General features: G+C 36.9%; 1 protein-coding gene and 1 long non-coding RNA gene across 2 annotated transcripts in view; both read right to left on the bottom strand.

Moving 5' to 3' along the window:
* LOC145454539 (FERM, ARHGEF and pleckstrin domain-containing protein 1-like) overlaps positions 1–15,650 on the bottom strand; it is a 41,883-nt gene that overhangs the window by 13,939 nt on the left and 12,294 nt on the right. The window contains exons 11-17 of the mRNA XM_080332518.1: positions 12,487–12,558; positions 8,798–8,913; positions 7,789–7,878; positions 7,508–7,726; positions 5,463–5,649; positions 2,123–2,310; positions 63–221 (exon numbers count right to left, since the gene is read on the bottom strand). Of these exons, the coding sequence (XP_080188644.1) occupies positions 63–221; positions 2,123–2,310; positions 5,463–5,649; positions 7,508–7,726; positions 7,789–7,878; positions 8,798–8,913; positions 12,487–12,558 (1,031 nt within the window). The remainder of the gene's footprint in view (positions 1–62; positions 222–2,122; positions 2,311–5,462; positions 5,650–7,507; positions 7,727–7,788; positions 7,879–8,797; positions 8,914–12,486; positions 12,559–15,650) is intronic.
* Positions 677–2,116, bottom strand: LOC145454541 (uncharacterized). Its single transcript, XR_013920163.1, has 2 exons — positions 1,952–2,116; positions 677–1,730 (listed from the first exon to the last, which is right to left on the bottom strand). It is a non-coding gene; the product is annotated as an uncharacterized LOC145454541 (long non-coding RNA).

Below are 15,650 nucleotides of genomic sequence, written 5' to 3'. Positions count from 1 at the left end.
AAAGTACAAGAAACGAACTTTGTGATTTTCGGGATGCACGATAAAAAGCAATCGATACTAACGATCATCCCTTTGAGCGGCAGTTCGCCATGGATCTTGAACTGGTTGCTCGACGTCACTCCTTTGCTAGTGTAGAGCAGGCAGCCAGAAAACAAGAAAAACAGCCTTTGCTGGAAGCCTTTTCTGGACAGCTTGTACAAACTGCCTTCGCGGACAAAGTCCTAAATGCAAGGATGTATATTCAGGGCTGCAATCGTTACTTTAAACTTAACCACTGAAACAATAAAGTATTTAGAGTGGCAAATTCTTTAATTATTAATAATAGATCTACCTAATGTATGTACTATGATTTGAAATCTTAAATTTCGAACATGACGACGCAGAGCCAATTGAAATATTTAAATAAATTATGGTATAAAAAAAATGAAATATTTTCTTCAAATCTTTTTGTCAACCTCTTGAAATTGTCAAGTTGCCTGAAAGAACGAATCATGATAGCTTTGGATCTGCAATTGATTTGCAAAACTAGCATTGACGGTGAGAAATCCCAGAATTCATAATTAAAAACCCAAATACCTTCGCTTCTACTGGTTTGAATTGAGCCAAATTTGTTGTGCATCGTTTTTGCAGACAACCTAACAATTTCATGGGGTAGCCAGAAAAACTCGAAAAACTGTTATATTTAGTTTTATTAAATAAATCAGGAATTTTCTACTACAATATAACTTCCCTTCCACTTGTTGGAATTGAGCCAAAATTGGTGTGCAGCGTTTTTCAAGGCAACCAAGCAATTTTATCTAGCATCCAGTAAAATTTGAAAAAAGTTATTTTTGAACATTCCTAATGAACATCAGGTATTCCATAAACTCACAAGAGACCAGAAATTCCAAAATACCAAGATCCTAACTGTAATCATACTATCTTTCCAACTCTAACTGCAGGCAGGTAGGTGTGAAATAGGCTGACACTGGAATATATCTGAAAAAGCCTCCAGGGCAGCATACCACAATAGTGATTAAAAGGATTAGAGAAAGTATGATGGAACATTTCCCAAGCTAAAGAGCATTCTTCTCTCACCTAGTATCAACACTTGTGAAAAAATACAGAAAAGTTTACAAATTCACCAGATAATCATGTGCTTGTGTACAAATCGACGTTCACTCAAGCACACTAAGCATACATACACCCCACAAATTGCTCACTCTAAGTCTATAGTTAATGGGGATAGTAACCCTACCAACAAAAACATGGTGCTGAATCATTTAGAATAAGTCATCCATAACAGAAACATCACAACCTAACGTTCTGGGTCATCAGTGCCTTTGATCATCAACTATTTAACAGCAAGCACTGAAATGTTGTGTCCAATATGGGTTTATCAAAGTGGATTTTCATGCAAGAGCACTTTGTATGATAATCGAACATTAAAACTCAATTTAATTTATTACGCAAGGACATTAAAACGTTGATCAATTTACATTGACAATGTATACCCACTGTACAGTGTAAACACTTGTACAACAGGTTGTTCAAAAACAATTTGTTTGTTTTTATCAAATTTTTGCGGCTATTTGATAAAAATGTTGCGTTGCCTATAACACGTTGAACAATAAATTTGACACAATAAAAACTAGTAGATATGTAAAGCTATACGAATTGAAAAATTTTGAATTTAATATAAAAATAAAAATATTTGATGGTCACAAGATTATTTGTTGATTGATTTTCTGCTGTTCGCCGACACTGACGTGGAACGATTGCCGGTCAGACCTATTCTGGTTTATTCCAATCCGGATATCTTATTCGACGGGAATCATCCATGCGTCATCTGCAGTATTTGCTGGCACATCGCTGCTTTGTAAGGTGAAGCTATGTTCGAGCCTGCGTCCAAGTATTCATTTTCTGCTTGTTGCCTGATTTACCGCAATAGTGGATCACTTATGGTGAGCACATGTCAAAATATGCCGAAACGGACTACGGGAACATAAATTGTGCAGCAGGGCATTCAGTATCAAACCAGCCACAATCAATCATTTTCATGCAGCAAGGATCGCTCAAAGCTAGATGTCAAATGCAGACAGCCTTTCTGTCTTGGAATTTTAAAAAAGCACACCCTCCTCACCCTATCGCTCAAAGAAAGATTTTCCACGCCGATGAGGTCGTGTCGCAGTTGAGCAAGTTTCTGATAGTTGTGAGCTTGTTGAAGCCTGTCTCTTAGGGCATTGCAAATTTCTGCTAGCTCATTCCCGACGGATTGCAGTTCTTGGTGCTCTGCGAACTGTCCCGACTTCGTGTAAGCTTGGCACAGACCTGGAACGTGATGTTGAGGTTTGACACCAGCACAAATCAACACGCCTCAGTTAAAAATCAGCAATTGAACCGATTCGAAATGCCAAGCGATGAAAGACACGGCAGAAGCACGAGATATTCACAGGAGAGTGCGAAAGCAAAGTAAATATTTGCGTAACGTGTTGAAATGTATGAATTGCGAAATTTCCCCGCGAGAGGCTACATACCTAGGGTTAGGAGTGTGGATTAGATTTGTTGTTTAAAAAACAAACTAAACTATTACATAATTGCAGCCTACCAGACAATCGATAATATTTTGCAAGACTGCGCAGTAAGGAACTTGTTCAAAAATGACTGGGGATTCGATGATTAAATTGTTAGGTTGCCTGAAAAAAACGCCGAACAATAAATTTGGCTCAATTCTAACCAGTAGGCTATAAGCCGACACAGAACCATTTGAATTTTGTAAATTGTTATAAAAAAAATTCAAAATTTTATGTCAACCTCTTGAAATTGTTAAGTAGCCTAAAAGAAAGATGCATAATAGATTTGGATTAGCAAACATAGCATTGACGATGGGGAGTCTCAGAAGTACTAATAAAAACTCAAATGCATTCGCTTCTACGGGTTGGAAAATTGCGTCTATTTCGTTTTGCATTATTTTTGTAGACGGCTCATTAATTTCATGGATTCGACAGTAAAATTTACAATGATTTCAAAAATATTAATTGGCTCTGCGTCGGCTTCTACGGGTTGGAATTGAGTCAAATTTGGTGGGCAAAATGTTTAGGTAATCTCACAATTTAATTCGTGAATCCACGGAATCCGGAAAAAAAGTTATTTTTAACCTACCCTACTGAGCAAAATGCATCTAATGAATATTATCATTGTGATTATAATCATAAATTATGATCCCATACACTAGATGTGGAAAATAAGGTCGTTTTCAAGCATCCTAGCAATGGCAAATATTTTCGAGAAGCTCCACAGACTGACATGTCATAAATTTCTATTCGTAAAAATATCCAATAGCTGTCGAAACTGCAAGATGCATCTTAATCATAACGCAAAAGAACTGTCAGTGCTACGATATGTCTTATTCGGAAACTCCATTTCTCAGCAGCAACAGAATATTCACTTGTTCAGTAATAGATTATTCAAATCCATCCAGATTAGGATAATTGGTTTCGAAAAAGAGTCTATAATGCAAAAACTCAAGTAGTGAGGGAGTATAAAAATAGATGTGTATTATTATCAGCCTTCAAGACAATCAGTTGTACAGGGTTACTAACCACTTAAATATCTCAGTCATTCATCAATCACCTTGAATGTGTGAAATGCCGACATAATTTTGGCTATAGTCACATGTAAACATATCATAGATCATAAAACGTTGGAAATGGATGACATTCCTCGACTCAAATCAATCAAGTAAATGGTCCGAGAGATCAAAGACCATTGAGAGGTATGTTTAGAAGCTATTTCATGGTGCATTCCACAGCTAAAAATCAGGGATCTCGAAGACTGATACAGTGCAGATGGAAATACCCTTCAAGGATTTATGGTGATGAGATTTCTTTTGACATATCACAAAAAGCTATTATGCCAGCTTGATTGCATTAAAATATCCCTACATAGGCAACAATAGGAAATTTCCTTGAAGTATTTTTTTTAGAAGTTCATAAACATCTGTAATTTAGTAGATGTCGGAGGTGCAGATATATTTATCATACAGCATCTAATTCAATTTATAGGCACGATGTGGAAATAGGATGCTTAATCTACATGCATATTCCAATCTTGCAGTCTGTTTGCTTCTGATCACCGGACTAATGACCTGATTACACCTTTTCTTCAAATTATTGACAATAGATATAGGCTACCTCAATATCTATTACCAAGAGTTGAAAGAATAATCCGAACAACGGAACAAGTGACAGGTTCAGACAGAAACAGCAATAACACTTCAACGAAACACGACCTTGTATACCTGTTGAAGATCAGTATGATAACCACATCACGAGAAATGAATGAAAGACGTTAGTAAGAGAGAAGATACCGGTCCATATCACCGAAATTATTAACAAAAACGTCTCCTACTTCAATGTTTTTGCCAATGCTATAATAACAATTTTGTCATTTCTCGTCACCAATAAATTTCAATGCAATTCCCGGTACTTGAAAAGGTAAGCAAACATGGGGTGATGCTAGTTTTTTGTATATCAAAATGTCGCGTTGAATAAAAGTGACGATATATAATGAATGAAAAAATTAGTGTTGGCCACGTCAATTTGGCTTAATGTTCTTATTATTTTTGTGTTGGCACCAGAGTTCAATCTCCCATTACAGTTTTGGCTCGGGTCAAGTCGAGTCATATTCAATTCACCACATAATATATATACTAATATTCATCACTTTTAGCACATTCTGGTTGCATTTTCAAGTACCAGTACTAATAGACGACATACCAATAGTGTGGTGAATTTACTATTCACCGAACTTCCAATGAAATGTCAGTCTGTTCCGTTCCATTTGAGTGTCTGGTGATACGACTTGGACCGAGTCAAGCGTAATGACTCAAGTACAAGTCGAGTCATTTCAGAATTTTGAGTAAATGACTCGAGTCAGCTTGAGTCACCAAACAATCGCAGCTCAAATCCAGTATTTGCAACCCTGGTTGGTACAGCACATTTTGCCAAATTGGCTTTCATTTGAGTCTATGTTTATGTTCCATATTGTGGACTTGACAAGTAACAAATGACTAGACTTTTGAGTTGATAAATTATACTACAATGAATGCAGTCCTGAAATCGATAGTTGCGTACCATACTAATTTTCGAAGAATAGCAAAGTCACCACATTATTGGTTTTTCGTCTATCAGTACTGATACTTGGAAAATAGGACCAGAAACTAGTAGGACTGAAGAAAATTACAATACTATGAATGCGAGCCATTTTATATCACTCGAGTGGAGTTGAAATCCGTGGATTGAACTAGGACTCGAGTCACAACACTATGTACTGTATGGACTCGACCCTCTGCTCACTGACTGGGACTCAGACTTGACCCGGTGTTGAATTGAAAATGACTCGACTCACAACCTTGTGACTTGGTTTCAACCCGGCGTATAACACATATCATAAAGTACTACTGCAAGGGCAGCAACACTCACGCTCGTACAAAGTAGAATAATGCAAGATCCTCTGCATTGGCTGAAGCAGGAATCTCGTGACTGGAATGTAGCAGACTTTGGTAAGTTCAAACTCCCGACATGCGTCGTCAATCTCTTCATCTTCCGAGCACGCCGTCTCAATTCCCCGGACCAGGTCTTCCCCATTTTCAACAAGGTGAAGCATTTTCTTGGGGCAAAATGGCAAGAGGTCAACATTTAGAACAGATGAAATAGAAATTTACGGTTTCATATCTACTTCTGCTCAGTAGCAATGCTGACTACATCATAAGACTGCATATTCCTGTATAATTTCATCTGCCAACTATTACGTCAATAGATTGTATTCAATGTCAATCAAACATAGATGTAGACGCTATTTATTGAAAGGACATCACAAATTGCTGATAGCAAAAGCTGAATAGCATAGCAAAATATTAAATTACCATGACACAAAGTTTTGGTTTAGGAAAAAGACAGGGATGCTATACTTAACGGGCCACAGAAGGTGATTACCAGAAGTATTATAATCCGACCATAATGATTGCTGTACTACAAATTTAGCAGGCTTCCATTCATACATTATTGATTACCCAACTAACTATTTTCGCGAGTATCTGTGGGTTTAAATCTCAAATGAAATATTCTGAATAATTTCAAGAGTTCAACTTCCGACTTACTATTTTTAGAGTGGGCCTCAGTAGATATTTTTCCATCTCAAGTGAAATGTTGTGGAAAAAAGTGTACCATAGAATAGAGCAGCAGAAATTAATGGTTAGCACTATAATTTTCCACCTACATGTGCTTATTAACATACCAAATTAGTTTCGGGCCACTAACAATGTGAAGACTTCATTATTGTGGAAGTATTTGTTTAGGCATGCATTGTTGTGGCTCTAACATAGTAATCCCGCTGAAATAATTAGGAAATAGTACTGTGGCCAGACTTACGTTATCAAATCATTACATTACCTCTGCAGATATCACTAAACAATTTCCCTATTCCACAAATCTAGTACAATGACTGTTCCGTAAAAAGGTGTATTAGTGTATTGTGGATCAAGATGATAGATAGTGGCATGGCAACTTGGGACGGAGAGAATACACAATTAATTTTAAAATCACTAAATTTTCAACAACACAAAAAGCATACCGGTATCCAAATTCATAACATCTGAGGTGACCTGTACACCCCAAGTAATGGACTCAGAATTAGTTGACAAACTATTGAACAGAAAAAGTCATCATGTAAGCAGCAATTATGTAAGGCACTTTGTGCCTGGCAGCCTGAGGTTGTCCATAGTTCAGGCCTACCTCTAATTGGAAATGAGAACTCATTTTGGAGAAATTTTACATTATCAATTACTATCACTGCAGCAACTATTTACAATTGCTACTTACAGCAGCTACTATTTACAACTAGATTAGTGCACCCCACATTTGGCATGTAATTCCTAGAATCGATCCCTTGCAAGAATACAACCCACCACAGATCCTAATTAGAGGGTGCAAATGACAAGATCTCTAGATTATCAGTGATTTGGGTTAATTTCTAATCTTAATCCAGCTAAGAAAGGATTAGTATGTAATCCTAGCATCCAGTGAACGATGTGAAAGTACACAGCTTAACAGCTTTAAACTTATATTTGGTCGAGGATTCACAGTAGACAATTGATATTGATATGACATGGGTCAATTTTGAAATAACATGAAGCATCTTCCCGACCAACATATAAAAACTACAATAATGAGACTAGAAAAAGGAACCCTATGAATAAAAGCTCGAATAATATATTAGTATTGAAATAGGCCTACAGGTCAGAGGTAATATTCAGCGGCTAGTAATTAGTAGTAATTAGTACAATACCCATGATGAGTGTCCAAGTCAGGTGGAAATATTTGAGTTTACCTCCTGTGTGACTATTTTAATCAATTGTAAGTTGAGGTTTTACACCTCCAAATTGATGACCAGATTCGGATTGGACAATAGCGAGCATGCTTTGTTATCAACTCTGCCAACAACCAAAATGGCCTCAAATCTTGCCTACCTTAAGTCGTTGAATATGATCGATTATGACATCGTCAACATCCACGGGCTTCGTCATCTTATCTTCCGAAGGCGAAGTCTCCCACGATAGCATGCAAGACTCCAAATCCGATTTAAACTGTCTGTGCACTGTTAGCAGAGAGTCTGTGGTGTTGAATATCTGATTCATTGCGTCTCCAAGCAAAGTATGTTCCCTGGCGTACAAATACTCCTTGAACGCCTTTAAGTCAAACGTACAGTGGTCAAGCACTCAAACTTTCACACGAAATCCAGCCGGCTTACTTTGTCAATGACCTCTAGATCTTTGATGAAGTTACGTTCCGTAACCAGGAATTCTTTAGTGATGTAATAAGCTTCTTCGATTCGATGTCTCTACAAAACGAAACAACGTTCGGGATCCTCAAGCCACTTGATTTTATCTGCTATCCAGAAACATTTGACACCACAAACAATATTCTCACGGGTAAATGAATGTACTACCATCCATGAGGTATGCTCATGCTCATTAATCATGATTAATAGAGAAAGGTAACTACACAGCTAACTCTCATTAAAACGTACTCCACTTTATATGGTGGCATACATTATAAAGTGTTCTACATCCATATCTCAATATTGCTATTCACTATAAGAACAATGGACGTGTATGATACAAGACAACAAGGTGCCTTGGATCCTGTATACTTTCGATATAGGAAATGAGTCATGCTCTGATTTACCAGCTAAGGTGTGATTCCATATTTGGTTAGTAAAAATAACCCAAATAACAAGATCTGACAAAAGTGGAGAGTTCCTACTCAAGACGAACTTGTTTGAATGCGAGAAAACGTAGCATAAGTTGGACTGCTTTATTGCAAAAGTAATGTCTTTCCTATATAATTGATCAACTATTTGAACTGTATATGCGTGTGTTATACAGTAATAGAGTCTACATTATTGGTTGAATAGTTTGGTAGCGGAAATAGCCTACTTTATCATACCTGAAGGTATAACTAATATGCGTATTATGCGATCTGTGCCAATTAATGCAGTGTATTACACAACAGTACTTTATTTTGAATGAGTTGTGCCTTGACAATGATGCACGACCATGAAGTGATTTTCCGCTAAGCTCAGACAAAGCTGTGTTTCTGCTTAATTCAGAGAAAAGTGAGCTGACCAAACTGTCCCAATTAGAGAGTTGGCTGTACAATGAAATTTGATCTTAGATGTTAGTATTGCTGGAAATATATGATCGCCATGAAAAAATCACGTTTGCGCAGTCCCTAGTCTTCATCCAAGGCGTACTCACCGATTCATCACCATAAGGCATCTTCAGCTCCCTGGTGCTAGTATTGAGGACTGGCTTTGGACTTTCCGATAATGTTCCCATAGGCGATGCGCCATCGTCGCTGGACTGCTGCCCTCCTGAATATTGGAAGTCTAAGGAAGTATTCTTGTCCCCACAAACTTCTACGTTTTCATTCAAATCAACTAGATCAAGATAGTAGTCATCGGATAAAATAGCGACAACTAGCGCTAAAGCAGTGGCTCTGAAACTGGGGCCGTGAAAGCACCTGAAAATAGGGGGGACAGCCAAAGTTGACTGGAAATTCTTTGAGATTTACGCAATTTACCCACATTTCAGGGTTATTGCTTTGCATATCGTCCTCATTTCATATTTCTGAATTTTCTCATCAACAGCCATAACTTTCACTGCCATCAAACTATCCTTTGGGATTGCTAGCATTCATAAGGGGGGGCGCGAAAATTTCGGACAGAGGGATTCACGCTAAGCACTCCAGCCATGTCACCATAAGACTCCAACTATAAATTATTTGGATCGTTGAAATCTAAACTTGTCACCAGGTTGAATGTTTAATGCTCAAGCACTGATCTTAATCGGCAAAGAAATGCATATGGTCAACGTTTTTGTTGTTTTCCCCAGCTATTTACTTGCGCATAAGCTGATTCGACGCAATATCTATCCTTTAGCGCAGTGGTTCTCGAACTTTCTTCAACACGCTCCCCTTTATAACAGTGGAGAGATGTTAATCATTCTAATATCTAGAAAAAAATCGTTACCTTTTCGCCTCCACTATATGAAATTGCATACGGAAATTTAGTTACACAAATTTCGTCTAGTCCGCTACATCATGTACATTATGAGAATGCAGGGTACAAATTCCTCCTCAAAAAACCTTTGGAATTGGAAGGTAGGGTGGAGTGAAAAATGGAAAATTTTGAATTTCAAAACGGACATTTGATATGTGGTGCCAAATTTAAAAAAAATAATTTCTGTAATAATTTTGGGCTCTTGCACCCTCTAGTGGTCGTGCAATTGCACCGAACGAGCCAAAAATAGCTAATTTCGCTATATATTGATGACCGCTTCCGCTAGAAAGCTGATTTTGGGCTCAAAAGATGCGGAAGCAACAAGTTTCTATCTCACTTCCACAGAACTTCGTCTTAAAAATGAACAGAAAAAAAGTTACGAGCAAATTTTTGATTTTTAGACTATTTTTCGGTATAATTACGCACTGAAGCAGGGTATGGGGCCAAAAGCGTGTAGTGATTGATCTTATGACTGACAACTCTATATTAAAAGCACATAAATTGCAAATCCATATTGAAAACACAAAAACATCAATTCTATATTGAAAAAAGAAATATTTCGAATATGGTTTCACTACCAGAGTATTAGTCTGCACAAACTTTAAAATCTTGTTTCGTAATAAAGGATTTCATCTGCTTCGAGATTTCAGTTTTTGTGTGACGAGGCCATCTCTACGTTCAAATCACGACACATGGGCAATCGGCATATGCTTCGGTCATCAATTTAATGTCTCTTTCCACTGCCTGGTTGTTCCAAGGATGATTGATCCTTAATGGTGATGACCTTAGATTTTCCAGCTCGAGATATGAAAAGTTTTTGATTGCTGGTGGCTGTTCCGCATCTTTTAGATGCAAGTTGACAATTTAGTGGTATGATTTGGCCTTGATGTTTATAATTGGGATTTTCAACAATCTGATTCTAGTGTCAACGTTGTTTTTAGGTTTCGGTTCATTAACATATCCTCCTTCGAAGTCGCTAATTGGAATCTGGTATTCTGTTTGATCTGCTCATAGTTGTAATCTTGCAAGTCTTCCGAGGCCTTCATCATCATCACCGAGCATTCCCAGAGGTGCAAAACATGCCTTTTGTTGTAGCAAAGATAGTGCAAGGTTACGAATTGTGTATCAGAAAGCTTTTGTAACATGGGAAACTATGTTGCAGAAGTTTTTAGCACCATCAACAATGGAATCGTGCCTTTTTATATCAAACCATGACGGAAAATAAACCTCAATGCAGAATTGAGCAAGATGATTCAGATTGCTTGATGGATGACTATTTCATTGCTACTCAATATTCGGCATGTTCTATGTGGGACTGAATCACCCATAATTGTGCCGTTTTATTTCAAACCATGACAGAAAATTAACCTCCATGCAGAATTGAGTAAGATAGTTCAGATTACCTGTCCCACATAGAACATGCCAAATTTTGACGTTCTATACATAGCATACATGTGCGACATAGTCATCCATCAAGCAATCTGAACTATCTTGCTTAATTCTGCATGGAGTTTTATTTTCCATCGTGGTTTGAAATAAAAAGTCACAATTGTTGATGGTGCTAAAACTTGTGCTACATAGTTTCCCATATCACAAAGCTTTCTGATACACGAATTCGCAACCTTGCACTACCTTTGCAACAACGAAAAAGCATATTTTGCACATCCGGATAATGTTTTTTGGGAATGCTCGGTGATGATGATGAAGGCCTTGGAAGACTTGCAAGATTACAACTATGAGCAGATCAAACAGAATACCCGATTTCAATTAGCGACTTTGAAGGAGGATATGTTAATGAAATGAAACCTAAAAACAACGTTGACACTAGAATCAGCCCAATTATAAACATCAAGGCCAAATCATACCACTAAATTGTCAACTTGAATCTAAAAGATATGGAACAGCCACCAGCAATCAAAAACTCGCCATATCTCGAGATAGAAAATCTAAGGTCAACTCCTCAAACATCCCTGGCACAACCAGGCAGAGGAAAGAGACGTTAAAGTGGTGACCAAATCATCTGCCCACGTGTCGGGATTTAACCGTAGAGATGGCTTAATCAGCGAAAAACTGAAGTCTCAAAAACAGATGAAATCCTTTATTACGAAACAAGATTTTAAAGTTTGTGCATAATAATACTCTGGTAGTGAAACCATATTCGAAAGATATCTTTTTTCAATATAGAATTGATGTTTTTGTGTTTTCAATATGGATTTGCAATTTATGTGCTTTTAATATAGAGTTTTCAGTCATAAGATCAATCACTACACGCTTTTGGCCTCGTACCCTGCTTCAGTGCGTAATTTTACCGAAAAATGGTCTAAAAATCAAAAATTTGCTCGTAACTTTTTTCTGTTCATTTTTAAGACGCAGTTCTGTGGAAGTGAGATAGAAACTTGTTGCTTCCGCATCTTTTGAGCACAAAATCAGCTTTCTAGCGGAAGCAGTCATCAATATATAGCAAAATTAGCTATTTTTGGTTCGTTCGGTGCAATTGCACGACCACTAGAGGGTGCACGAGCCCAAAATTATTACAGAAATTATTTTTTTTAATTTGGCACCACATATCAAGTGTCCGTTTTGAAATTCAAAATTTTCCATTTTTCACTCCACCCTATTGGAAGGGTAAACACGCTAATTTGAAGATGTTTGCTGCTTCTCTGATACAGGACATGATCTACATGGACATGGTCTACAAGATAACATTTTCAAGTACACAAGTATTCTCCTCAACATTCATGACTAGGCAAAATCACTACCAGGCCCACTTTTACTAGCAGCGTACCGGCTTGGAGAGCAAGTTACATTCAACTATTACCCCAATGGTACTGGTAAAAAACAAGACCACAGAGCGAAATTCATTCATCGATATTTTGAGAGACTAACCTGAATGGAGGTTCACTCTTGGATGGGCAGGGTCACGCTGCATTGGAGACGGTACATTTTCGTATGTTGCATCTGAACCAATCAGAACATATTGGGTATTTTTTCTCAGAACATGCAAAATGGTGCACTCATTTTTTCAGATGATTGAGCTGAAATGACCTATTTCATCTCATCGTAAATCAAGCATCGTGCCACCAATCAGTTATTCAAGAATCATATGTTTTAAATGACTTTGCTCTGCTAATAAGGAATTTGAAGACACATATTTAGTGAGCAAACTCCTCACAACTGTTTCAGGCTGCCATTATCACAACAAAAATCTCAATGTTTATCGTTGCTATGTGAATAGTTTAGTCCTTGGTGTTTTTGCGGCATATACACCGACTCCTGATAATAATACAGATGATATGTGCATATGCATACCATGGTATCCCAATAATGCTAAGCGCCATACAGGGAAGCCATGAATACCAGTGTCACCAAACTGGTCTTTGGTCAGGACCATCAACCTACCGATCAAGAAGCCGTACGCTTCACCATTACACCATGTTGTCGGACATGCTGCTGGATAATAACTGCTCAAGCACATTATCCTATAGTGTAAATGGGACATAACCTTTCTTGTATGTGTTCAATTACACTAATGTGCATAAGTTGATGAAAAAATCAAGAATTTAATTATTAATGTGAATTATTGAATGTAAACTAATCCCGAAAAGGTTTGATTGGTACTCGTATGCCTTCTAGGACGGCATTGGTTGGTGATGACTGATGGTTGACAATTATTATAAGCTTAGTACTTGCTCACAGGACCAGTATACTCATTTCCACTGCAGCCAGCTAGGATAGACTCACTTTGCAGTCATTGTCATGATACTATACCATTTAGGATTGATGGCAGGTCCACAACAAGGTATAATATCAAAAACTATTTTCAGTGACAGCACCACATAGATGTGCTTACAGTGACCGGTTCATTTATAAAAAGAAATCAAAGGCTGAAAGATGTGGAAGCGGTCTCCATGTAAGCATCCATAAGAAAAATATTTCCTTTATTATAGGTCACTTTTAAGTAAAGGTATGAATTTCAACTCATATATTCCAATGAAAGAATATGTTAATCCTAATGATAGTGAGTAGACTTGCATTAAACAACCTTGCAAATGAATTCACATGTATAACATACAGGAGTATTTTTGAAGATTGCACTTAAAACCTTGTGATGGGTGACACCAATTGATTGTTAGTTTGAAGGATGGTAACCATTTCGATAAGGTTACAGAGTATTAGTGTTGGTTTCAATTAAACCTAATTAATTGACACACTACACTGGCTTTGTATTAAAGAAAAACAAACAAAGCATAGCATTTGTAAAACAAAAACCCACTTCATACCACACCATTATTATCGAAAGTGACACCAGGTCTTTTGTTGAGAGAACAAACAGCCTACAAGAAAGGTAAGGTTAGCATGCTGAGTGACTATTGCTGGTGATGTTTACAGTAACAAAAAAATCAAAGGGTTCCAGCCTGCCATCTAGATCTTAAAAGCCTCTTTTACTGACTGTGACTCAGTTAATGATGCTGTAAATTAGTCTGACAAAATTGTGCCCAGACAACAGTGATTAATGATTCCATAAGGTAACTGTTTTTCTCCTAACCGATCATGATTTGGTGTTGCTCTCTTCATGTACTATATCAGTCACTGGGTGAAATCATACCAAGTGTTCAAAACCCTCATTATTTAAAGCCATCAAATGCACTTCTTGTTATCTACTCAGGAATTGAGTAGATTAAGTTTTTAATTTCTATCAATTATTATCATTAATTATTTTATTTTATAATTCTATTAATTATTAATCTATTAATTTCCATGTAGTATTATCTGTGCTCATATTGACTGTTACTTGTAGATGATGTGTAGTTTGATGTAATGGTGTAATATGTATATCGCATAAAACATTGTTCAAGAATCATCAGCATAAAGTCAATGAAAACGTCTGCTGATGTTAATTTGAAGAGTTTCACCTCACTTGTTCGAAATTTCATGCCTGAGATGTCATATTTTGCGGTATGATAGTTGAAATACAGTTTTCTTTCCAATTCTATACTAATTGCTGACTATTACCCCTCACAAGTGTCAGCAGTTCATTTCAATATGAATATACATACTATTCAGTTGTATATTGAAGTTCTGTACCTTGAAGAAGATCTTTCAATATAAATATACTATACAATAGATGTTTATTTCCAAGAAAAAGGTAAGTATCCAAGTGATTAGTATTGTTCAAGAGAACAGTCTGTTGATAGGAAGTAATCCTCACTTCAAAATGGTAGTTTATATAAGCATCTTATATGGACTTTGTCAAGGAATGCAAAACAGAGCAACCACAAAGACTACCTGCAGTGTGAAATATTCATTTCACCATGAGATATTATGAATAAATGACATGTAACACAAAGGCACCCTATGGACTTGGAATGTTTGCTCACCAGTAAATCCACTTACTACCTATGAAATTGCCCTACATTATGTATTAGTCATAAAGAAATTGAGATAGAGCAAGAGTTATCTTATAAGCCATCTGTTGGTCACGAATTGCTATCAAGTATGAATAGAAATTGCACTAAAAGGAAAAGGTTGATGTCATTTAGGTCAGACACAGCTTGAAAATTTGATACATCATGCCTGATTGGCAGGAGTGTCAGAAGTCATGCCTGGGGCATGTGGTTCAATGGGATTTAATAACTTGTACTGAATCAAAGGAATATAGCAGTATATTTGGGTATTTTTTAGTAGGCCTACTTTTCCATCACTATGCTGATGGTATGGGCAATTGGACACCAATACTAAATTTATTTATGAAGCATTACATCCAGACAGTGTGCACTTATGCAGTAATTTATAAAATCTTTGTTAGTGTGGAAAAATTGAAATAATCTAGGGATAGATTAGGCACCACCATATATTTCCATGTAGTTTACATACATGGATTATGTTATGCTTCAATATAATCCCCAGTGTGAGTGCAAAGTATTAAAGAATTATTTATTGAAACAAGAATGGTGGGTACTTCATGAAATGATAGGAAGCTGGTCAAGACTGATAAATATCAATCATTAACCTACCTTCAAATGACAGTAACCATGTCAAGAGCAAAGAAA

The sequence above is a fragment of the Botryllus schlosseri genome, chromosome 13 (genome assembly GCF_051294905.1).
Source record: "Botryllus schlosseri isolate E-star chromosome 13, Bs_hap1, whole genome shotgun sequence".
NCBI classification, from domain to species: Eukaryota; Metazoa; Chordata; class Ascidiacea; order Stolidobranchia; family Styelidae; genus Botryllus; species Botryllus schlosseri.
Note: the sequence above shows the minus strand (reverse complement) of the source record. Positions and strands in the feature narration are given on the sequence as shown.